Source organism: Rattus norvegicus, chromosome 4 (assembly GCF_021556685.1).
Source record: "Rattus norvegicus strain SHRSP/BbbUtx chromosome 4, alternate assembly SHRSP_T2T, whole genome shotgun sequence".
Taxonomy (NCBI): Eukaryota; Metazoa; Chordata; class Mammalia; order Rodentia; family Muridae; genus Rattus; species Rattus norvegicus.
In genome coordinates, this window is record NC_141537.1 from 6,378,321 (window position 1) to 6,403,508 (window position 25,188).

At 40.1% G+C, this 25,188-nt stretch overlaps 1 protein-coding gene across 2 annotated transcripts in view; it reads right to left on the reverse strand.

The window, feature by feature from the left end:
• Ube3c (ubiquitin protein ligase E3C) overlaps nucleotides 1-25,188 on the reverse strand; it is a 101,297-nt gene that overhangs the window by 12,524 nt on the left and 63,585 nt on the right. For both annotated transcript variants that reach the window (NM_001427087.1, XM_087657916.1), the window contains 5 exons: nucleotides 20,098-20,345; nucleotides 9,134-9,346; nucleotides 3,566-3,754; nucleotides 3,355-3,421; nucleotides 220-350 (listed from right to left, as the gene is read on the reverse strand). In NM_001427087.1, the coding sequence (NP_001414016.1) occupies nucleotides 220-350; nucleotides 3,355-3,421; nucleotides 3,566-3,754; nucleotides 9,134-9,346; nucleotides 20,098-20,345 (848 nt within the window). The remainder of the gene's footprint in view (nucleotides 1-219; nucleotides 351-3,354; nucleotides 3,422-3,565; nucleotides 3,755-9,133; nucleotides 9,347-20,097; nucleotides 20,346-25,188) is intronic.

A 25,188-nucleotide genomic window follows, 5' to 3' on the forward strand; every position in this document is an offset into this window, starting at 1 on the left:
AACATTTTTAGGTTGTGTATTCTTCCATTCAGAGTGGAAAGTGATCACCATTGACTGACAAGGCTGACAGGCAGCTTATTTTAACACAGGCTCTCTAGACTTCACAAGCCTAAATACAATTATTACAGCACTTAGTACTTAGAATGGGACAAAAAGACAACAACCATATACTAGCCAGACCTGTATGGTTTTAAAGAAAATGGCATGGAAGATGCATACCTTGAAACCCAGGAGAGGGGGACGTGAGCAACTTGTTACAAATTTGAGCAACTTGCGTTTTTCTTCATCAGTAAAACCTTCTACAACTCTCCAAAAGATTTTAATGACAGGATGATCGGCAGAATAGCCCCCTATGACAAAATGAACATATGATGTATTAAAAATAAAACCAAGCTAGGCAGTGGTGGCACATACCTTTAATCCCAGAACTTGGGAGGCAGAGACAAGTGGATCCCTGTGAGTTTGAGGCCAGTCTGGTGTACAGATATGGTGTACAGTGTATAGGACAGCCAAAGCTACAGAGAAACACTGCCCAAACAAACCCACTCCCTACCCCAAATCAATGTAGAAGAAGCAGTAACAACTTGGGAGTATGACACCAATGTTTTGAGGGGCCTATGAGATAGAGGAGTAGGTTTTCTAAGCCAAACTAAAAGATACCTGCCTCTGGTCCTTTGTAGAAGGTAGGTATGATCATGATGGAGTGGGCATGAAATGGTGCCTAGCAAACACTAGAAACCAACAACATGTGGAATAGACTTTCTTGAGTAAGAAGTGACATCTTGTAGGCTATACTCTAAAAAACGGTAGACACTGATGCCTTATTTCTCAGAGAGCCAGGCATTTGGCCAATGTGATCTCCGTGTCTAATTATTGCCATTCCTTCTGATCTGATAGATAATAAGGTTCAGACTATGGCTGACAACCAGCCCTGATTGTTATTAGACACAATTCTAAAATGTACTATCTGCTACGTATAGCTTTTAATCTCATTAAGTGCTTCCTAAAACTAAAATAATTGCCATATATTGTTAATACACTATAGATATAACATCAATAAGACATCTTAAGTGCATTAATTGGCACCAAAATGACTATGGTAATATTTTAAATCTATTTACTGGAATAGCTGGGATCCTTAAAGGTATAAACTCAGTGTAGAAGAGAAGGCAAATAACTCAGGGCAATTTCTTAGCAAAGAAAGGTCAGAATGATGGCATTTTCCTAAACATATGACTGGAGAATGCAGACGTTATGACCTGTGGCATTATTTGTTTTTATAGATTAGAGTTCAGGTTTAGAGCAACAGCAATTACAGAAGAGAAAATGCACACACCATTAATGCAAATTTAAGTGATTTTTAGTAAGTTTAGAATCACCAGCACACTGATATTTAGAACATTTTCATTTTTCTCACAAAGTTCCTACAGACACCTCTGATCTTCTGTCTCTATTCCACAGATGGTGCATGCAAAGCGTCTCTTAACTGAACACAGGAACTCTAGCTGGGTGTTCTCTTTTCTCTTTTCCCTTCTCTTCCCTTTCCACCTGTCTCCTGGTCTCACTTTACAGTCCAGATTTGCCTTTAACACAGAAATCTTGGTCAGCCCCTTGAGGACTACACCGAGCTTGATTTTTTTTTTCTTAATTTAAAAAGTACACACTTATTTCTTTCTTTCTTTAGTGTGTGTCTTAGTTCTTTTCCTATCATGTGGATCCCTGGGATCAAACTTAATGTTCTCAGGCCCAGCAGCAAGAACATTTTACACACTGAGTCATAATTCAGCCCTAGATTCTTTTAAATTTTATTTTGTGGTAAAACATACAACATAAAATTCAGCATTTAAACCACTTTTCTGTGAGAATTCAAGAGTATTGATCACATTTATTTTTCCATGTAGCCATCAGTCTCACCTCAAACAGGACCCCCACCCTGCCTCCTTATCAGAGTAATTTCAAGTTCAGTCTCCTTTGAGTCTGCAAGCCTCTTTCAGGTGCCTCACATAAGCAGAATCATCTAGTATCTGTTATGTGGTCTGGTCTCTTTCACTCAGCACAATGGATGAGCTCAAGATTCATCCATGTTGGGGATCAGTGGGTAGCAACTTGCTACCAAACCTGATAATCTGAACTCAATTCCTGGGTCTCACATATTAGAAGAACAGAACAGACTTCCACAAGCTATTCTCTGACCACAAAAGTGTTGCTGCACTTTTGTGCATCCATGCCTGCTCATACATAGTCCTAAATTTTTTTTTTTTTAAAAATTGGGGCTGGAAATTTGGTGCAGCAATGTAGAGTACTGGCCACTCCTCCAGAGGATCTAGGTTTGATTCTTACACCATTCATGGTGGTTCTCAACTACCTACAATTCCAGTTCCAGGGGATCTAACACTAAGTCAGATACACATTCAGGCAGAACATCCAAACACAAAAAACGATTTAAAAAAAAAGATTTATTTATTTGCTTGTTTGTTTATTTAATTACTGTGAGTATTGTTGCTGTCTTCAGACACACCAGAAGAGAGCATCGGATCCCATTATAAATGGTTGTGAGCCACCATGTAGTTGTTGGGAATTGAACTTAGGACCTCTGGAAGGGCAGTCAAATCTTGGGAATTCAAATCTTTTTATCTCCCACATATTAAGACTTTTTTTTTCTTTTCTTTTTTTCGGAGCTGGGGACCGAACCCAGGGTCTTGCGCTTGCTAGGCAAGTGCTCTACCACTGAGCTAAATCCCCAACCCCCATATTAAGACTTTTATGCAAATGTTTTAATCTTCGTCATGCAATAAAATCCTTGTCTACACAAAGGGCCACTGTATTTGTATTTTTCACAAAGGGGTTCCCTATTTAGCCCGTGCTGTCCAGGAACTATGCAGATCAACCTGGCCTCAAACTCAAGAGATCCTCCTGCCTCTGGCTCCCAAATGCTGGATTAAAGGTGTGCACTGCCACCACCACCGGGTTCTACCTCATTTTCTTTTATTCATTCTTTGTTTTTAGTTTGCTTTTTGAGAGGGGATTTCTCTGTGCAGTCCTCTAGCTGTCCTGGAATACAGGGCTTCCCCCTGTCTCTGCCTTCCAAGTGCTGGGAATAAAGGTATAAGCTACCACTGTCTGTTTTGTTTGTTTTTTGAGCCAGGGTATCTTTATGTAATTGCTCTGGCTGTCCTGGAACTTGCTGAAAATTATAAAACTGAAAAAAGGCTCACACTGTAATTGCTGGTAGCCGTGCAAGTGTTTGAGAATAGTAGTTCACAGTAAGGTGGGCAGAGATAGGGATATATATATAAGAGGTTACAGTGACAACTAACCTATGGGAAAGGCACAGTCTAATGTGGTGCTACATACCTGAATAGTTTGTAAAGGATTTTAGGTCCTCCAGACTTACAGGAACTTGTGCACCAGAAATTAATACCTGGGGGGGGGGGGGGGGGGTATGGGAGGGTGGGGGGGAGGGAGAGGGAAGAGGTAAGGTTAAATTGTAAACCTGAAGGAATATTTTCAGAAAGTGTTTTATTTCCTGAGACAACTGTGTTTTTGAGAGTAGTAACCATGATACCTGAATTTCCTGTTGGTCAAACATTCGGAGCCACTCTAGGCTCACAACATTGGCCAGGCCCTGTCGGAAAGCTAGGCAGTGCGGTCGGATCTGCTTGTTCAGTCGGTAGTCAGCCACCAGGTGGATGTAGGCAATTCGGTTGGCCCCAGTTACAGGGATGTCTTTCCCACCAAATTTTAGTTCAACCACCTGTAAACAGAAAGCACAGGGCTCTAGAAGTGTGAAAACAGGAAAACAAAAGTTTTAGAAAATAAAAATCCAACATACACCAGCAGCACAGGCTCATGATGGGATAGCTATGACAAGAGGCAGCACCTTGTTTCTTTCCCATCGTTAAGCATCCTGTCCTAAACTAGCACTGAGAAATAATGGAATTGTGGCAATTTCATTTTGAATCAAAGGATCATTTTAGTCCCAGAGAGAATAAGGTACTCATTCTGGAGAGCAAACAGTCATTATACTTCCTTTAGTCTTTTTAGAATGTTGCCTCTGTTGTAGAACGTTTGATTTAAAGGACAGTGGTAAATAATTCTGAAGGGAAGGAGAAAGATATATTGACTGACACGCCTATTAACTCCACCACTTGGAAAGCTAAGGTAAGAAGAGCTCTAGTCTGTCCTGAGTTACACACAGAAAACTCTGTTAAAAATAAAATTCAAAACAAACCAAAACATAAAGAAAAAGGTAAAACAAAAATGCCACATACACCCCCTTTACAGCTACACTGTTTTTTTCCCTTTATTTTATTTATCTTGTTTTTCAAGACAAGAGCTTCTTTGTTTGTAGGCCTGGCTGTTTTGGAACTTGCTTTGTAAACCAGGCTATCCTTGAACTCACAGAGACTGGCCTGGCCCTGCCTCTGCCTCCCCAGTGCTGTGAACAAAAGTGTGTACCACCACCACCTACTGGCTGCACTGTGTTTCTAAATCTAGAATGAATCTGAAAAATAGCTCTTTAATGTCACGGTAGGGCCAGTGTGACAGTAGTTCAGTGGAAATGCAGTTCTCACCTTAAGATGAGTTCTTGCCTCAGCAGTAGGTATGTTGTGACTATGTCAACTTTCACATATAAAGATTACCGCAGATGTGGTAGCATTAGCTATCAGAGCATGCTCTGAAATGCCTTGCTTATAACTGCGTATTAGAAATGCTGGAGAGATGGCTCAGTGGTTAAGAGCACTGACTGCTCTTCTAGAGATTCTGAGTTCAAATCCTAGCAACCAAATAGTGGTTCACAACCATCTGTAATAGGATCTGATGCCCTCTTCTGGTATATCTGAAGGCAGCTACAGTGTACTCATATATAGTAAATAAATATATCTTTAAAAAAAATGTATTTCTGGTGTTAGTGGAGATTACCTATTCTGAGGGTAACGAATATATAATAAATAAGTGAAGGCTTTGTACTTATAATCTCAGCACTTGGAAAGTAAAGACAGTCAGCTAATTAAAGCCCATCCTGAGCCACATAATGGTGCCCAGGGGTGGGGTGGGGTACAAAATAAAGGAGCAAAGACATTTCTGTATTTCCACATTAACAATGGCATTACTACTAGTGAACTAAGATTGATGGCCTGAAACAGGCTCTGTGTCTGGGGAGCAAGAGGCAAGTTTTGGCTATAAGGGTGCCTATATTGTACATCACAAAACTACTGGCACCACCACTATCTTCCCCCAACTCTACTTTCTTTTCATGGCTCTTTTATATCTCTAGTCTAACAAGAACATACTATCTGCCTGAGTAGTGTTTTCTATACCTCCAAGTTTTACGACTTTACATAAAGGATATTTCAATGTGAGGTGAAGAACTTTACTTACATCAACCTATATCTGGTACCCCGCTCTTCCCATTTTATCAAAGTTATGCAGCTTTAAACCTCAATGATAAATGTGGTTGATTCTCTTCCTGCACTATTTCACATTTTAGACATTCAATTTTTCTTACTAATTTGCTTTCTCAATTTGGGACCCATCAAATCTTACAATGGGCTTTCAAGCCATTGTCTCCAAGCTAAGTGAGGACTGTTCATTACCTTAATTCCTCTGCTTGTATTCAGCCGACAGTTCATCTGTTAACCAGACCTTCTGAGGCTGGCTATTATATTTCCATATATAAAAACACCGCTTCCTTTAAATGGATTAAGGTAGGTAATAGATGATAATGTGATTGTAGGATGTGAAGACAAAGAAACAATCAAGTTTTCAGTTAAAAGGACTTCTAAGACCACCAATTATCTAATAGTGGAATTTCTAGTAACTTATAAAACACCAAATACTACCTTTAATTTAAAATCCTCTCTCAGGATAAATCTAAATACCTATGGTTCAATCTATGTTCATTTAAAAGTCACCCAAATGTGCACAATTCTAGGTTTGATGGGTACATTAAGACGCCCTTTGAAGACTGAACAGGAAGGTCACAGGTTAACGGGAGAAGAAATGACAGCATTATGAGATCCTGGGTTCCACTACAGTGCAATGAAAAAACGAAAACCAAACCAAACAAAAAAGCAGCATAGGGAAGCTCTCCTTGTAGGTGTCTTCCTCTGGCCCTTGTGAGTATCAGTTGTGACAATACCACAGCTTCTCCTGCAACAGGGAAGGCCCTACAACTTGTCTAAGGTCACACAGTCAAGAGAACCAAGGACTCCAATCAAGGCCTCTGACTTCAGCCCAACTATTCATCATTACTTATGGTCTGGTTACACACTTTGCCTTTTCCTCCTGTAAACAGGCATAATGCTCACACTAAAGGAAATACCCTGGTAACAGAACTGCTACTTCACAGAGAGGAATAGTGGCACACAGCACAGAGGGTTGCCTGCTTTTATCTACTTCTGCAGAAGTCCCTTAAATCTGCTCTACCACTGTGCTTTCCTACATTACCATCTATCACTTTTTTTTTAAGATTTATTTATTTATTTTACATATGTGACATTGTTCTGTCATCAGACACACCAGAAGAGGGCATTGGATCCTATTACAGATGGTTGTGAGCCACTATGTGGTTACTGAGAATTGAACTCAGTGCTCTTAACTTTTGAGCTATCTTTCCAGCCTCCACCTATCACTTCTTAATGCAGTGAAACATTCTATGCTACCAGCAGCTGTCTTCGGTAGCAGTACCTCACAGTACTAATCATACATGCTGACCAGTTTTTATATCAAATTGATACAGGATAGAGTCATCTGGGAAGAGGGAACCTCAATTGAGAAAATGTCCCACCAGACTCATCTGTAGAGAATTTTCTAGATTGATTACTGATGTGGAAAAGCAAAGCTCACTGTGGGTGGTGCCATCCCTGGGCTGCTGGTCCTGGGTTCTATAAGAAGCAGGCTAAGCAAGCCACAAGAAGCAAGCCAGTCAAGTCAGCAGCATCCCTCTGCATCAATTTTGCATCTGGGTTCTTTCCTTGTTCCTGCTCTTTCTTACTCCTTAGGATGGACTATAAGCTGTAAAATGAATAATAAACCCTTTCTTCCTTAAGTTGCTTTTGGTTTGTGTTTTATCATAGCAACAGAAACCAAGATACATGGCAACAGGAACACACACACACATATCGGCTGTACAGTGAAAACATCCTTATGATGGTACAATTAAATTAAATTAAGGTACTTATGATTAAACAGCAAACACTTTATGAACTGAAATTTCTCTCCAATCCCCTAAATTTATTTTTCATGGTGATACATGAAAACAAAAACTGAATGCATTTATGGGTTCCTATGTGATGTGATGCTGTGACCTATGCTGCTATACATTTAAATTAGGTTAAACACATCTCCAACATTTATCATTTTTTTCACTGATAAAAGCAATCAAACTCCTTTCTTCTAGTTGTTTGAAATATAGTGACTTATCCTGTTATTATTATGTTGAATACAAACCAGAACTTTACTCGTATTTCATGCACTGATGACCTTTGAAAAACCTATATTAGAAGCAAGTGACAGGCTGGGTAGTGGTGGCTCAGGCCTTTAACCCTAGCATTCAGAAGGCAGAGATAAGGTGGATCTCTGTGAGTTCAAGGCAGAGTTAATTCCAGGAAAGCCAAGACTACACAGAGAAACCCCGCCTCGACAAACCAAAAAGAAAGAAAGAAAACAAACAAGTAACACTGAAAATTTAGAAGAATAAAATTTGCTGGGTACAGTGGCCCAAGCGTTAATCCCAGTACTTGGGAGGTAGAGGCAGGTAGGTTTGTGAGTTTGAGGCCAGTCTGGTCTACAGTAAGTTCAGAGCTATATAGTAAGACCTTGTCTCAAAACAAACAAACAAACAAACAAACAATCACAAAATGAAAAACAACTAATGCAATTACTGAACTCAGAAAAAGATTATTACTGTTCTATATCAAAGGCTACCAATGATGTTCAGAGGCACAGGGCCTCTATAGGCCTAGGACAGGCAGGGGTCTGGTTCCCAGCTCTAGCATGAACTGATAGCACAGAAGGGTTCCCACTGCAATTTTTAAGTCATGCTTGTTAATACTTCACATTTCATAATTCATGCTTCAACTCACATTTCATTTGGGGGGTTAGTAATGATCCAGTTGTGAGGTTGAGGTATGTTTTCTGCTCCTCTTTGCTGAGACAAATTCTGGACATAGCCCAACCTGACTTAGAATTTATGGATCTGGGGGTTGGGGGTTTAGCTCAGTGGTAGAGCGCTTGCCAAGCAAGCGCAAGGCCCTGGGTTCGGTCCCCAGCTCCAAAAAAAAGAAAAGGAAAAAAAAAAAGAAAAAAGAATTTATGGATCTGCTGCCTTAGCCTCCCTGGGGCTGGAATTACGGTATGTATGGCTTTGTAAGTATTTTTAAGGTGTTTTCTAAATTTTGGAAATACCAGAGAAGATAGGCCAGGCAGAGAAAACTATGTTTCTTCCTAAGAATAACATAATATTTTGCAACTGGCTAAAGTGATGCCTACCAACTCTGAATATATCCCAAGAGAATGCATTTTATGAAAGGTGACTTCTACAATGATAAAGCTGGTTTCAAGAAAACTAGTTTGGATCTTGAGTGGTGGTGGCAGTGACAGTGCGTATCTTTAGGCCCAGTATTTGGGAGGCAGAGGCAGGTGGATCAGAGTTTAAGGCTGGCCTGGTCTACATAAAGATTGCCAGGATACCCAGAGCTACAGAGTAAGACCCTATCTCACCACCACCCACCGAAAAAAAAGAAAGGAAAAACAGGTTTGTGTCAGGCATGAGGCCCCAGCACCTAGGAGACAGAGTAGGCAGATCTGTGTGTTTGAGAAGAGCCAGCTTCATCTATAGACAGATGTGAGGGAAGGATGGTTTGCCAGTCACTCCCCTGTAAGGAAATGAGAGAAGCTCCAGCTACAGCACAACTAGGGGTACAATTCAGAGAAGAAAGGACTGTTAGGCAGGGTATACTTACTGTCCCTGCAAAGATCCTGAGAATAGGAGTGACCTGGAAAGCTTGAGCTGCTGTTGCTGCCAAACTCCAGTCTAATGTTTTATCCAATTGAGGACAATGCCATGGTGACAGTGCACGAGGAATGCCTTCGTGAAGGCATTGAAAGATAAAATGTTTCCCCAGCTTACCTGGGCTTCTCCAAGGTCATTGTTCACCACAGTAAAGTTCAGTCCCAGCTCCTCCACATCCTCTTCATAGCTCTTAAGGAAAAGCAGGTTCTTGTAGACTTCAGGATCCAATGAGGCAAGATGGTGGATGTCCACATCTGCACTGGTTCCCAGTAGCTTGGACAGGAAAAAGCCAGCAAAGGGTAGTTCCACCAACATGTTTTCATATAGAGCCTTCAGACAGACCAAAGGGCAGACAGGGGATTAACAGTCAATATTATCTGTATACTTCTAATAACACAATACAAGCTAATTCAACAGTGACAGAGTCCCAAGAGGCAGGCCCTGTCTCCATGATAATGTGAGGTCAATGCATTTACCATGTGCCAGGCCAGGGCTGAAACCAGAATGCTAATACCAAATGGGATTTCTAAGAGCCAAATCCTTCAAGGTACAAATACCTATTGTAATAGGTCAGCAAATGTTTTCCACAAACAGCCAGATATGAATGGTCTAGGGTTATACTATATTAGGCACCAAGTGAACACGAACAGGAAACTAAACAAAGCAGAGTGCTGTCTCACAGTTCTCAGATGGGTCCTTCACTCCCCCTTCAACCTCCTGGCAGCTCTGGTCATCTTTAGAATCCATGGCTTCAGCTGCATCCTTCTACTTCCTGCCTCTGCATCTGGGCTGTGTCTGCTTTGTTTCATATCTTCCCTTTATCTTACAAAGACACCGGCCATTGAATTTTGGGACTAAACTTGACTATATATTTCCAATTGAGGGCATGTTCAAAGACAGGGTATGCTAGATCTATAACAGATTCTTTAGCCGCTATAGATGTGGTCACATCAGTACTGTGAATACAGCTGCCCACTCTACTTCTGCAGTTCAGAAGACTGCTGTTCTTCCAGAGGACCCAAATTCTATTCTCAACACCCACATCAGGGGGCTCACAACTACCTGTAACTCTGGCTCTAAATCATCCGGCCTCTGTGTTGAGCTCTTGAATACATATGGTACACATCTACATGCCTTTAAAAGGGGTAAAAATAAGAAATATGTCCTCATTGTAGGTTACTTTTGCAATTATTAACACTGTAGTATAGATAAACCTGGCATGACTATTTGATAATTTTTAATAATTTATTTTTATTTTATGTGCATTGGTGTTTTGCCTGCATATCTGTCTATGTGAGGGTGTCCAATCTCCTGGAACTGGAGTAACAGGCAGCTGTGAGCTCCATGTGTTTGCTGGAAACTGAACCTGAATCCTCTGGAAAAGCAGTCAGTGCTCTTCACCTCTGAGTCATCTCTCCAGCCCCTTTAATGAATTTCTTACTCGGTTATACCTGAGTAAATCCAGGGAATTCCCTCTGCAGATCTAAGTTTCATCACTCCTAAGACTTCTCATAATAATACAACACACACCAGGTTTTGCAGATGCTTTCATTTGCTGTGGTGTGATAGATTTACCTGGTGATGGACATGTTTGGTATTTCTACTTATGGACTTTCATGAACATGTATTTAGGAGCAGAGCATAGAGGTGGCTAGCACAAGGAAGACATTGTCCAAATATTTCTAAAATGCTAGCACCTCTCTCCTCCCACCAATGATGTGTGAGGACTGGCACTCACACTCCCATCTGTCAGTATTGCCAGCTTTTTAATCTTGGCCCTGGTGGTTGAGGCAGTGAGCATCTCACTGTGGCTGGAAGCTGCTCTTCCTGATACCCAGTGGATTAATTAGTGTTAATGAATTACTATGTAGATCTCCAGAGATTCCCTAGCAGAAATGGAAGTAAAATTATGTAAGGTTTCCAACATCAGGTCAGAGATTCAAGCCACAGAGTAAATATTCGAATGGTTCACAGTTGTAAAATTCAATACAAACTGAGAAATGCGCAGTAAGAGTTAAAAAAAATTTTTTTAGAGGCTGTGGCAAGGTGGTGAATTCAGGTTCTTATGGCCAAGCCTAATCTTTAGGACCATGTGGTGGAATGAGAGAACTTTACCTCCACATGTACACCACAGCAGATGAGCACTCCACAAACAAACAAACAAACAAACCCATCACTATACTCTTAGTGTCTTATTCTGACAGGAAAACTTGGAAACCAAAGCCAATTTTTGTCAAGTTCCTTGATTAACAGCTTGTTTGGTGCTCTTGAACACTCTTATAAACATAAGCATCATACCAAACAGGCCATGACTGACTCATTTTGCTAAGACTTAACATGTTAAAAAACCAATTCCTATGGAGCCACAGAAGTCTTCCTCCACAATTTTTTTCCCCTATTAGAATATGTCCAACTCAGATATCAGTGCTCATGTTGAGTCTGTGCTCCCTTCCTACCTCTCAGGCCAGCATCATGTCCAGGCAATGATAACTATGTAACACGATTTCCCCCATGGGCAACTCTTCTCAAAACAAACAAAACCCCAGACAACAAACAAACAACAGTTAATAATATTAATCTGGAACACTTATAAAAACCAATACTTCTAAATGAAAGATGAGTTCAAAGCCAAGGAGAACATTTTGCATAAAGCTGCATGATTGATCCTCATGTACTAGGAAAAAGTCCTCATTTACACAGTGGACTTTGAAAGCAAGCTGGAGTGTAAATCATTGGATGTTCAATATAGAAGGTCATTGTTTGCCATTTCTGCATTAGTAACAATAAACCAGAGAAATTTGTTAAATATATCAGGGTCACCTGAATTTTAAGCAGAAATCCCACGGTGACTCATAAAATGTAAATGCATAGGTATAATTTTTTACATAAGGCAGGTTTAAACCTTTAGAGCATTTAATATACAAGCACTAATAAATGATAGCACTGAACACTATGACTACATCAGCTAAATGGATTATAAATTAAATTTCCATAATGTATGCAACTGAGATACAAATGTAAGCATAAATCAAGGTACTTTCTAAATACAGGTTAGTTATATAACTCTAAAACTGTCTATTTTTATGTAAAATAATCCACTTAGCATTTTCAAGCCCATTGCACCACACTTATTCCTAAAAACATATCAATAACTACCTGTCAAAAAAAAAAAAAAGCAAAAAAAGGCTAGGTGTATAGAAAAGCTTGTACAGTATTTTCCAGTTATATACTTCACGAAATGTTTATAGCTAGAAATTGTGCCAAAATGGTTTGAAATGAAAAGGATTAATTATAGTAGAAACCTTTTAATATAAGTGAGTGCAGTCTCAATGTAATCAATGCAAATTGAGACTATCAGGAAAAAAATGTGAGCCACAGTACAGGCTACTTCTGTTTGCTGCCAAATAACTTCAGTAATTTACTACATTAAGAATCAATAAAAAAATAATGCTTTTCAAATGCATCTCTATCGATCTTCAGGTAGTTCTAAAGTGAACATTTATAACTTAATCTAAAAACTATAGGAAATGATGTCTTGCCTTAAAGCCATCCTAAATAAGCAAGCAGATAATTTTAATTATTTTTAATCATGCTAACCACATAGCTTAAAAAACAAAACATTTGCATGCCATTTACTCATTTATATTCTTTGGTTTTCAGTCACAGCCAGCTCCTGTAGCATTAGGCCACACAGCTACCCGACACTGAATTAGAGCTGGGGTTGGCAACCGAACCGTGCCTAATGCGCCAGATGCTGAGCCCCACTTTGTTGCCTGTATGAATGTTAGTTTCAACGAGTCCAATTGCTCATTACTGATCCAGTGGATGTGCAACTAGAGAAGCTATTGAACACATCTGACTGTTTTGTTATTTCAAGACCAGGAACAGCCATGGGGTTAATAGGGGGAGAGGAGATGATCTCAAATGGTTACTGCTATTTATTAGAGGCACAACTGCTTTAACTTTTGATGAAATCAACTGATGTCCTTTTTAAAAATTAACATATTTAGTTCTATGTAGATGTATGTGTGGGACTGTACATATATCGACACTGCACCCTTGAGTTTGTTAGCTACCTGATGCATGCTGGGAACTGCAAAAGCAGTAAGTGCTCATAACCACTGCATCCCCTCTCTAGACCTGATTTTTTCTTTCGTGGACTGTTCTGGTTTCACATCTAAGATTCAGGGATCACTGAAGAATCCAATGCATATCCAGTGCTGACTTTAGCAAAGAACAGCACCAGCTCTGTACATGGCTCTGTGCCTGACAAAGATACCCAGTGTCTCATGTCTTTTTCACATCTTAACTGCTGGAGACAGAACTGAAGATGTCCCTTTGGCACTGTTATTTCCAGCATATACATTCTCCTTGTGATAGTTACACTGGGCCAGGGCTCATAGCATCCTGCTAGCACTGTCAAGCCCTCTTTAGTTCAAGATTCTCGCTCCTGGGCTCAGAAGGTAAAATTGAATGCCAAACAAGCCTGAAACCCCAAGATCTATTTCCAAAACCCACAGTGGCACAGTTGGCCTCTGACCTGCAAAAGTGCACTGTGGCATGCACCCATTTTCACATTACATACATAACAACAAAAATGATGATAAAATTAAAATACAAAAGCTTTTTTACTCCAATAGTCCTGTGACAACCTTTGGTGACTTCAATCACCCAACTGGCCACCACCTAACATTCTAGCTATTTATTCTTGTCAACTCACTAGCTCACCTTGGCTACTTTGTCTTTTGAACCTATTCTACTGACCCTCACCCAGAGTGCCTTCACACTCTGGGTTTGACAGCCTATGCTAATCTCTGTCCCCCTTCTCCTTCTTAGCTCTTTCCCTCCTCCACTCAGACTAATTGCCTTTCCTTTCTTATTGTTTAATGTGTCTAAGTGTTTTGCCTGAAAGTGTGTGCTGGTGCTCTCAGAGGTCAGGAGTCAGATGCCTTAGAACTGGAGTCACGAATAGTTGTGGGCCACCATGGCAGGTACTAGGAACCAAACGTAGGTCCTCTGCAAGAACAGTGAATGCTTCTAACTGCTGAACCATCTCCCCAGCCTCCTGATTTTCTCAACAGTCCAGACTTTAGGATGGGATCCTGTGGTCATTGTCTGTGCTTTTAGTTTGTTTACACACAGTTCATCATTTCTTTTTCTTTAGTTTCTTGACATAGGGTTTCATGTATTGCAGGCTGGCCCAGCTCACGCTTTCTTGCCTCTAGTTCGTGGCCACTTTGATTCACTTAACCAAGACTTCAGTCAACTGACAACCCATGCTTCCCTGGGGAGATATTCTCAGGGTTAGCTCATCAAATTTGAGGAACTGGCAAGACGACGCTTGCAAGCTACTTGTAAGGGACATATAGACTTCTACCATGTCCCAGGTGAAGCTACTATTTTTGGGTCATCCTTGGGGTCATCAGCCTCCTTCCCACATGGGCTCTATCCACTCATTTCCATTCCCTTTGAAGTGTACCTCCCATGACTTCACTCAAGCCTTTCTACTTTTACCTATGGACATACTCTGGGGGAAAACATTGAGAATTATTAGCACCCTGCCTGTCTTTCTGTCTTCTTCTAAACACAGACCTCAAGTCACATTCTCAAACACCTGAACTGAATATACCTCAATGGAATCTTGCAGAGAATACTCTTTCCTCAAAGCATTAGGTCTGTACTTCATGCAGGGGGTGCGAGCAGCAGTTTGCTTGTCTAGTGCTAAAGAAAATGGCTTTCATTTTACTGCTTGTTAGTCTCAATGGACACAGTAGTTCCCAGATGACAGTCAGAGACACAGAGCACAGAGTGTACCTTAGCTACAATGATGCTATACTCCTTGACCATCTGCCCAGGTTTTGCTTCCATCCATGCAAAGTGATGTCTATACTGATAAATGACAAAGCCATCTCTTCTCTCTGTTCTCATGTTATTTGACCCATCAGTAACATCACATAGTAATTATCCTCTTTTCCCTTAAGACAATCTTTATCAGGCTTCTGAAACATTGCATTATCCGTGTTTTCTCTTTCTTTTGTGGAACTCTGTTGTCCCATGGGGCTTTGGTCCCAAGTTCCACCCCCTGTGTGCATCCCTTCCAGTCTGCAGCTCAGTCCAGACCTTGTTCTTGAATAGTGTCTGCCTAAGGTATCTAAACCCTAAGACATGCCTCAGGTATCTAGAGCAATTCCTTACTCACCTTTCCCTAGCTTAGCCAATACCACCTCTAGCCTTCTGTTCTCAACAAACCAGGCAGACTCCTTCCTATCCTGTTCCTTTATCCCTTGACTATCAACAAATGCCTTGTATGTTACTCCCTTTCAGCACTACACTAGCAGGGTTCTGATTCCACTGTCACCAACCTCTACCTAGCTTTCCCATTTGAGTGCTAGCTCTACCTATTTATAATATCAAAGTTAAACACAAGCAATCAAGATCAGAAGTTCTCTAACGTACACTTGAGATTGGACTCAACTACTTATAGCCGCCTTTCTAAGATGAGCTTGTTTAAGAGCAAAACATAGGTGCCATGCCATTGTTTTTGTTGTTTTGTTTCAATGAGATAAGGTCTCACTATTTAGTCCTGGAACTTGCTTATGTAGACCAGGCTGGCTTTAAACTCAAGAGATCCTCCTGAGGCTGCCTCCCAGTGTTGGGGCTAAAGGTGTACGCAACTATGGTTGGCACAGTCACTAAATTTAAATGGTGTAAAAGATTCTGTCTTAGTTTTGGAAGGCCTGTGCTACTGTCAAGATCATAAGAAAGACAAGAACCTTGGTTTGATCGAAGTGGATGAGGCAGGGGATACAATGTACTATACTTAGGTTCAAAGATGACTGCAGAGGAGAGGAGCTGTGTCACATGAAGGATGATGCAAGCAAGGGTTCAAGTGTTCATCTCATATTTTACAGATTTAAGCCTCAGAACTCAGAGAGCATTTTCTAAGGGACACTAATGACATATAAGAATAAATTTTTTCAGCTTCCAGAAAGGTCAAGATCAACTGCTAACTGTCAACAGCTCACTTTATGATACATTAACTGCATACTTACTCTACTGAAATACACAATTATAAAGCATGCTGAAGTTACACAGTCTGCTAATTAAAAATTTCAAATATATTACTATGGTATTACCAAATAATCTGATTTATAGGCATTCTGTTCCAATTAAATCAATATTCTGAATCAAGGGGAAATTTTCAAGTAGAATTCAAATACGATAAAAGATTTGTTCCAATAAATATTCTGAACTTAATTGGCCTAAATGGACTAAGGTGCTTCTATCTGTGAAAAAGTCCAACATGACACGACCACATCCCAAGCTGTTTACTTATCCCTGTCTAGAGCCTGATTTACAAGCAACAAAGTGCAGCCATGACCCACAGCCCAGTCAGGAGCCATCTGCTAATGGAACTTTTAACTGAGAAGTGACCAGTGACAGGAGGTAATTCTTCCTGTGCAAAGCTGCTCTGAAGACCTTTGTGCACTTTATCACAGTAAACAATCACTAACATATGCATTAAGAAAATTTAAATATATTATGATCCAATAAATACTATAATCAATCAATAGATGGTTTTCTTCTTCAGATTTAACGTTCAGGTGTCATGCTATTAGTTCTGTACGAGTGCATTCATTTGGATGCAGATGCCCTGATGCAAAGTTAACCACTTACAATCAGACAGTAAATAGACATTTCAGAAACCCCCGAGGAATTCCCATGCAGAAAACTGAGGAACTAAACCAACCACCATTCTCAAGGAGCTACAGTTTTAAAAATGATTTAATTAATTCACTTCTGTTTTTATTCTGCAGTTTTGAGGGATCAACAAACTTTTGATCACTGAGCTATGTGCCAAGTCCTTGCTTTTGAAACAAGGTCTTGTTCAGCTAGTCTTCAACTCACAATCCTCTTGCCTTAGCATTCTAGGTGCTGGAATAAAAGCATGTGCCATCACAGTCTAATTTTTTAAAAAGATTTATTGTATGTATGTATGTATGTATGTATGTATGTATGTGAGCACATTGTCACTGTCTTCACACACATTAGAAGAGGGCATCATATCCCATTACAGATGTGGTGAGCCACCATGTGGTTGCTGGGAATAGCAGCCAGTGCTCCTAACCACTGAGCCATTTCTCCAGGCCCCTAAACTTTAACTTTTGGTTAACAAGTATTAATTGTACATATGAGTGGGGTGCAGAGTGAATATTTCTACACATGCCTACAGTGTTCAATGATCAAATCCAGTCTCTCTCATCTATTCTTTTTTTTTTTCCTACCTTTTATATCATTCTACATTCAGGACAACTAGTTTTTAGCTTCCACATACCAGAGTGCACGTGTATGTGTTTTTCTGGGTCTGAACTATTTCACTCGACACAATGTTTTTGAGTCCCATTTATTTTCCTGCAAATGGCATGACCTCATTCTTTGTAGCTGAATATTATTTCATCATGTGTGTATACTATCATTTAGAACTTTATCTGTTCTACTGTTAAGCACCAATATAGGCAACAAGGACATGCTGACTTCATTTTCTCTGGGAATACATTAGGCCTTATAAGAATGAGCTTACATACCTGAGAGTTGTAGTTATTCTTTGAGGAACTTCTAGAGTCCATATATACATCTTCACTAACTATGCACTCCTCCCCCTTCTCATAAGCACTTCACCCTCCCTCCTCCCATAGCCCAGGCTAGTATGGAACTTAAAATAAGCATCCTGCCTTCCAAGTATTGGGATCATAGGCATGAGCCACCATGTCTCCTATGTCTTTCAATAGTGGCTATTCTAACTGGATAGGATGCTATTTCAATGTACTTTTATTTGCATTTCCCTGACAGCTAAAGATATTGGAGTTTTACATACACACTCTGCATTACTCTTATTTATTTAGGGAGGAAGCACATACCATGACACGCATATGGAAGCTACAGGACAATTTGTGGGAGTTGTTTTTCTTCTTTTATCATGTTGAATACAGAGATCAAACTTAGGTCATCAGGCTTGGTGCTAAGTGTCATGTGTTGGTATGTTATGTGTACACTACAATGTTACTTGATATATCACCAAATATGCTACATCTTTCCTCTATAAGACCTGTAACATAGGCTGGGCATGTTGGGCCATGCCTTTAATCACAGCACTCAGGAGGCAGAAGCAGGCAGAACTCTGCCATAGTGGGTCAGGTGAAGAAGGGAGGTCAGATGAACCACCTCCTCCCTTAGTTGTGTTGAGTCCTTAGCTGCCCTACTACAGGCTGGGTACTTTGTTCCTCAAGTTATAATAGTTTTGAGTCTCATAATAGTTTTGAGTCACTGAGTCTGGAGTAAAATCTTTCCTGTGTCAATATGTTGTTGTAGTAAATATTTACTCTCAGTTGGGGGCGTCTACCCTGCCATTGATCATTCAGTTCCCAGATCAATCAGCACCAGAGCTGGGCAGATATCTACCTTCTGTATTATTAGAATTCTACTTTTCTATCAATAACCCTAAGCTATAATTTGCCATGTTCTATCTGGGCAGCTCTTAACTCTAATTGGCCAACCTTCATGGCCGTAATTTCATGACTCACCTAACCCATGGTGGCTTTTCCCTTTTCTACCTTCTTCTCTCTTCCTTTCATTAGTATTTTAAGACAGAGTTTCTTTGTGTAGCCTTGTCTCTCCCAGAACTCACTCTATAGACCAGGTTGTCCTTGAACTCACATCTGCCTTCCTCTGCCTTCTGAGTGCTGGGATTGAAGGCATGTGCCAATACACTAATACAAATTGGGTAGTCACTGCTGGACAACAGGGCTGGAGAGATGGCTCAGTGATAAAGAGCAGTATACTATTTTTGCAGAGGACCTGAGTTCAGTTCACGTCCCCATGTCACTCAGTTCACAATCACTTGTAACTCCAGCTTCAGAGGCATTCAATGCCTCTGGTCTTCAACGGTACCCAGACTCACATACACTATCCATATACAAACACACAGTTAAAAATAAAAATAAACCTTGAAAAAAAAGGAGCCCGACGGCAGAGATTCACTGGACATAATGGCAGATACACCATGCCTTCCACTACAAAACAGTTATTTGTTCCATGGGATCAAATCAGAGCTCAAATACACACTCATTTAAGACACTTTAGGCAGCTCCTGATTTTACTAGAACATGCCTGCTAGACACATTCTTCCACAATTAACAGTAACTGACATTTTTATTTAAAATGCAAGTAAGCAAACAAAATAAACATTATTAATATATACTTGTATATAAAAGCCCCACATTTTAAAAACATGAGTAAGCAGTAAAACTAACAACTCCATTCTGCTAGGATGAAGGTTTACTTATAGGAAGCAGCTGCAGTGCAGATTCCCCAGGGCCAAGCGTGCCCTGTCTTGTCTCTGACTTAGAGGAAATACTCTGTACACTTCACCATTAAACCTGAAGATTTGCCTTTAGTTGCATATTCTCCAGTCATGTCACATGTCTAAATCACATTGAACAACTTTAAAATAGTTACTTTTGGGGCTGGGGTGATGGCTAAGTGGGTAAAGTGTTTATAGAAGGCATTCCATTCCTAGCACCCACATTAACAAAACACTATCACAAACAGCCAGGCATGGAAGCATGCTTCTATATTTCCACTGCCAGAGAGCTGGGGAAAACCAGGGCTTGATAGTTAATAGAATCAACTAGTTCTAGGTTCAGTGAAAGAACCTGCCTCACAGAATAAGAATGGTAGGGAGCAAAGGAGAAAGACATCGATTTCCAAGTATACTCATGCACACATTTAAAAAAAAAAAAAAAAAAAAAAAAAAAAAGGCCAAACAAAAATAAATACATTACTCTATCTGTAGTTTTATAGTGCTGATTTTGCACCATACAAATTATATTGTAATTCAACTACTGCCCATGCATGATCTATGATGATGATAAAATGTAGTTGCTATATAATTACGAGTTAGGGATCAGCAAAATGGTTTTTTTTAAATCAATTTTGAATAATGATAATCAATAAAGTGTAGAAAACTATAAAACGGTAAAATGACATCTTTTGTTTTGAGCCTTATTTTATATAAAAATTACCTTTCCAAGCATTCTGCCTAGGAAGTAGTAATGCCTTGCAAAAGAATCTCCCACGAGCATCTGAGCAGCTGGGTTGGGGTACAGAAGCCCTTCATTAGTAGTCTTAAAGAACCCCTGGTTGGGGTTAAAACCAGATTTCAGTAGTTCATTTAAAAACTCTCTGAAAATACCACCACCATCGATGCCAGCTTCGTCCAGGCCATGGGCATTGAGCAAGTGCACCCGGATCCGTTTTTTCAAGTCAGGTTCTAGTAAAAAGAAAGCAATGAAATAAACAGTATTACAGAAAGTATTATGTAAAGGCACCAAGACTATCAGTCAGTGACCTTTAAGATTTATGGTTCAACACACCAGCAATTCTAAAGAGACAATGACATCAACGTTACTTAAAATGCAAATAAACATAAACCAGAAATAATAAACTTTTATTTAGAAGGTTCCATTAAAAATAAGAGTAACCAAGAAAATTTATGGGAATTTTCCCAAGTCCTACAATGGGAACTCTTTTCTATGGATTTATCACACAGGAGAAGGTTGGTTAGTGGACCAGTGGGAGAAGATTCTTAATAAGGACAACCCACCATCTCTGAAGAGGTAAGTTAGGCAATGGACAAGGTGCCCATGGTGGGCAGGAAAGAGACTTTTTCTAAAGAGATACAGTTTGGCGGCAACAAGAGTGATATGATAGGCAAGAGGGGATGGTCCTAACAACTTCGTCATAGATCTCATCACTGAAAGATTCACAAAGCAGTTTCAATCAAAGACAAGCCTGAGTAGAAGCTGAAGATACTGTCCTTTTGATCTGAAAGGACCCAAGTCAGTTTCCACAGCAGGCTCAAAAAGCAAACTACTGAGATCGTTTGCACCACTCTGTTATCTACCTGTGGTGGAAATATATACATAGCTGTTTATTTCCTATAGTAATATCCTCGCTTTTGGACATGTAAATGTGAACTTTTACTTCCATGCCTTCAATCTGAGAATTAGTTGAGCCTTTAACTACCCACCTTTGCTGGATTTTAATGACTTTAAGGACATAGTATACATTAGGCAGTTCTGTTGAATATGTGAAACCCAAGTGTGTTTATCACTCTGACAGCTGTGATACACACTTCATAAAGTTTGCAGGTCTTAGGGATCATTTAAGGAGTGAATTGGTTTACGACACAGCAGACTTTTAAGTTTTGATAAGGATGTTTCTGTTATGTAACAGGAAATAAGACTCTGAAGACGACAGGTATCTCCTTTCTTTTCAAAAGAACCAAGTTTCATGTCACTGACTCTGTGTTGAAAGGTTTCTCTGATTAAAAACAAAAAAAGTATTTATTGCCGGGCACAGTGAATACATGTCTTTAATCCCAGAATTAAGGGGAGAGAGGTAGGAGGATCTCAGTGAGTTCAGGGCCAGTCTGGTCTACAGAGTTCCAGACAGGGATATGTAGAGGGACCCTGTCTCAAGAAACTCAAAACAAAAAATTATTTGCTAAGTTTCAGGAAACCTCATTTTGCAGAACAAAATGTCAAACAAACAAACAAACAAACAAACAAAAAACAAGCTGGGTATGGTAGTACATGACTTTAATCCCAGTACTCCGGAGAAAGACAGGTAGATCTCTGTGAGTTCGAGGTCAGCCAGTGTGTTAAGCAGAGAAATCCTGTCTTTAAAAACCAACCAAACAACAAACAAACAAATGAACAAACTTAAAATGTCATTTTAAAGAGACACTGTGTTAAATGCCATTTATTAATATTAACTAATATGGAATAATCAGAAAAATTTAACCACATAGGCAGCTGGGAGAGACAACCCTTATCCCCCAAAGAGAATTGAGCTTACACGAAAAGAGTTAAATATCTCCCACAAGAGGGGCAGGAGCAACTAACATGTCCAAAGACTAGGAAAGGAATCAGTGATAAAGGATATCATATGATACAGAACTAATCACCAAGGTTACCACCTTTGCCACCTGCAGAGCAGGGAAGAGAAAAGGTACTCCCTGGACCCACAGTAGGAACATGCCCCAATCTCTCATAGGAATCTGGCAAACAAATCTACTTTATCAGGATTACAGCTTGCTCTTCATCCTGTCTAGGAGTAACATAGTAGCTATCATTGGGGAAAGTATGCTGGGAAGTTTGCATAACTTTTGAGGTTAAAAAGAGCATTAGTTGCCGTTATAAGGCTAAGGATGACTTATTTAATCAACATGGTTAATACTATAATGGGTCCCACATCATTTAAAATACCTTGGCTGCCTAAAAAGCTTGGCTCTTGTCTATTCAGGTAGGCTCCTCTGTGGTCTTCTCTACATTCATGAGAAGAATCACAAACATGGTGTTTACATCTAATTTGGTTAATTTGATTATGAAATATGGTTAACAAAAATTCCAGATAAGGGGCTGGAAAGGTGGCTCAGGGGTTTAAGAGTACATTCCACTAAGTCGGGTGGTGGCGGCACATGCCTTTAATCCCAGCACTTGGGAGACAGAGATAGGCAGATCCCTAAAGTTTGAGGCCAGCCTGGTCATAGTTCCAGTATAGCTAGGGCTATACAGAGAAATATATTGAAAAAAGGCAAAACAAAAAAGAGCACATACTTCGCTGACAAAAGAACTGAGTGTAACTCCCAACAACTATGTCAGGTGGCTTACAACTCTATCTTGAAGGGTGTGGCCTCACACAGAACCTGCACTGATGTATTTTTAATGTTTGCCCTCAAATCCAACAATAATAACGAAACCTATCAGAGTTTCAGATAAAATGCCATCTTTATAAAAAAAGATATTTTAAAACTTACCAAGGCTGGGCTAGTGAAGTATCTCAGTAAATATACTTGTGGCCAAGCTTGACCACTTAAGTTTGATCTCTAATGAAGGGAATTCTCTATATTCCCACATACACTGTGGCACATGCACTACACTACTCCCTCTGAAACAAATTTTTAATAATGTAATAATGATGATGATGTTGATGAAGTTTGAAATAAACTCCTAGGAAAAAAAATCTTAAGAGTTCCCATACAAAAATATGTATTTTGATATTTGTGCCCATTTATTCTCTGAAAAAAAAAATCAATCTTAAGAAGGAAAGAGGAATATTTATTTGCTACCAAACATAAGATCTTACACTTACTGTCAAGGGATTTCACAAAAGTTTAAAGTGTGAAAATACTCCGAATGAGAAATTGCTGCCTTTAGTCATCTTTGAACCTCTCCTTTAAACTTTAGGACCAATGCAAAAGAACTTAGATTCCTAGGGCCATCCTCATAGTATAACTTGTCAAGGATTCTGGTCTTTCTGAAAGCTGCTTATGAAAATCAGAATATATAATTGAATAAAAATATTTTCAGCATAAAATCTACCCTGTCAGGTATCTTGACAGTACTTGTTTCTAGGTACAACTTGATTTTATTTTAAGGTTTTAGTGGAAGAAAACAAAATCTAAGAAAAACTTATCCTTAACTAATGTCCTCAATTTTGCACATTAAATGAAATAACACCAACTTCCTGAAGAAGGTATTCTCAGGAAATGACATCAAGTCTACAGGCTGTCCAACTCCCACAGCTGCAGGTTACTGAGAGTACAGGACCAGAGGTTATGGCAAGACAATCCCACAGTCCTCAAAGCACTCATGGGTGAAGACTATTCCACATTCTCTCTATAGCAGAATTCTGTAACACTGCAACATGCACATGGTTTCCATGGGTGAGGTGAAGTCTATAAACATTTGTTACTAGCTCCTCCAAGCTCCACTCCATCGACTATGTAAGTGGCTAGCTTAAACCGTTCAGAAAACCTCTGAGATGAACGTCAATAAAGAATTGTTTCAGTATATTTCATCACACAGTGAACCTCCAGATTGTGTTCTTAAAAAAAAAATCTGTGTCTAGGTGTGATGTCTCTCAGCCTTGGCACATACCTTTGGTCCCTCTGGCTAGAATACACACACCCTTAGTACACAACTTTAATCCCAAACAACAAAGGTAAAGTTAGTTTGTAGAAGGAAGCACCCATGTTTGAAAGTGATGTCTAGCCATCTGTGCCTGGAGTTGACCATGTACCACAGCTCTCTGGTACCCAGACCCCACAGGGAGAGAGTTGGACTCCCACCTGAGAACACAGTTGAGACCACCACTTCTGCTCAGAGAAATCTTCCCGGAGCCTTCAGGACGCAAGGACTAAGGAGCAGTCTGGGGCATGATCCTTCCGGTTTCTGTCTATGCCCAGAGCTGACCCTGTGGCACAGCTCTCTGTGCCCAGATCCCGCTGGGAGAGAGCTGGTATCCCAGGAGAGCTGACACACCAGAGAGCACAGGCGAGATCGCCACTTCTGCTCAGAGGGGCCCTCCCGGAGCCAGTAGCCGAAAAGCAGTCTGGGATAGTATCTGTGCTCAGAGCTGACTCTGTACCACAGCTCTTGGTTCCCAAATCCCATGGGGAGAGAGCTGGTCTCCTAGGAGTGCTGACACACAGGCTTACAGTCAAGCCACTGTCAAAGACAGCAAGACCAGCTAACAGCAGAGATAACTAGGTTGGGAGAGGCAAGCACAAGAACCTAAGCAACAGAAACCAAAGTGACCTGGCATCATCATAATCCAGTTCTCCCACCACAGCAAGTCCTGGATACCCCAACACACCAGAAAAGCAATCAGAATTACACCAGACTTCTCAACAGTTAGAAAGATCCTTGGCAGATGACATACAGACCCTAAGAGAACACAAATGCCAGCCCAGGCTACTATATCCAGCAAAACTCTCAATTAACATAGAGGGAGAAACCAAGATATTCCATGACAAACCAAATTTACACAATATCTTTCCACAAATCCAGCCCTACAAAGGATAATAGATGGAAAACTCCAACACAAGAAGGGAAGACTACACCCTAGAAGAAGCAAGAAATTAATCTTTATCTTTCTTTTGAGCTTCAGTTTATGCTCTTACTGCAACACACATGAGCTATCTCTATAATCACCATGGTCCTACAGGTCTCCTCACTGTAAGACTAGGCACTCTACATGGGGACCTTACACTGCTAGTCATACTCAGTAACTATTTAAATGTAATTACAATATAAAATTTAACAAAA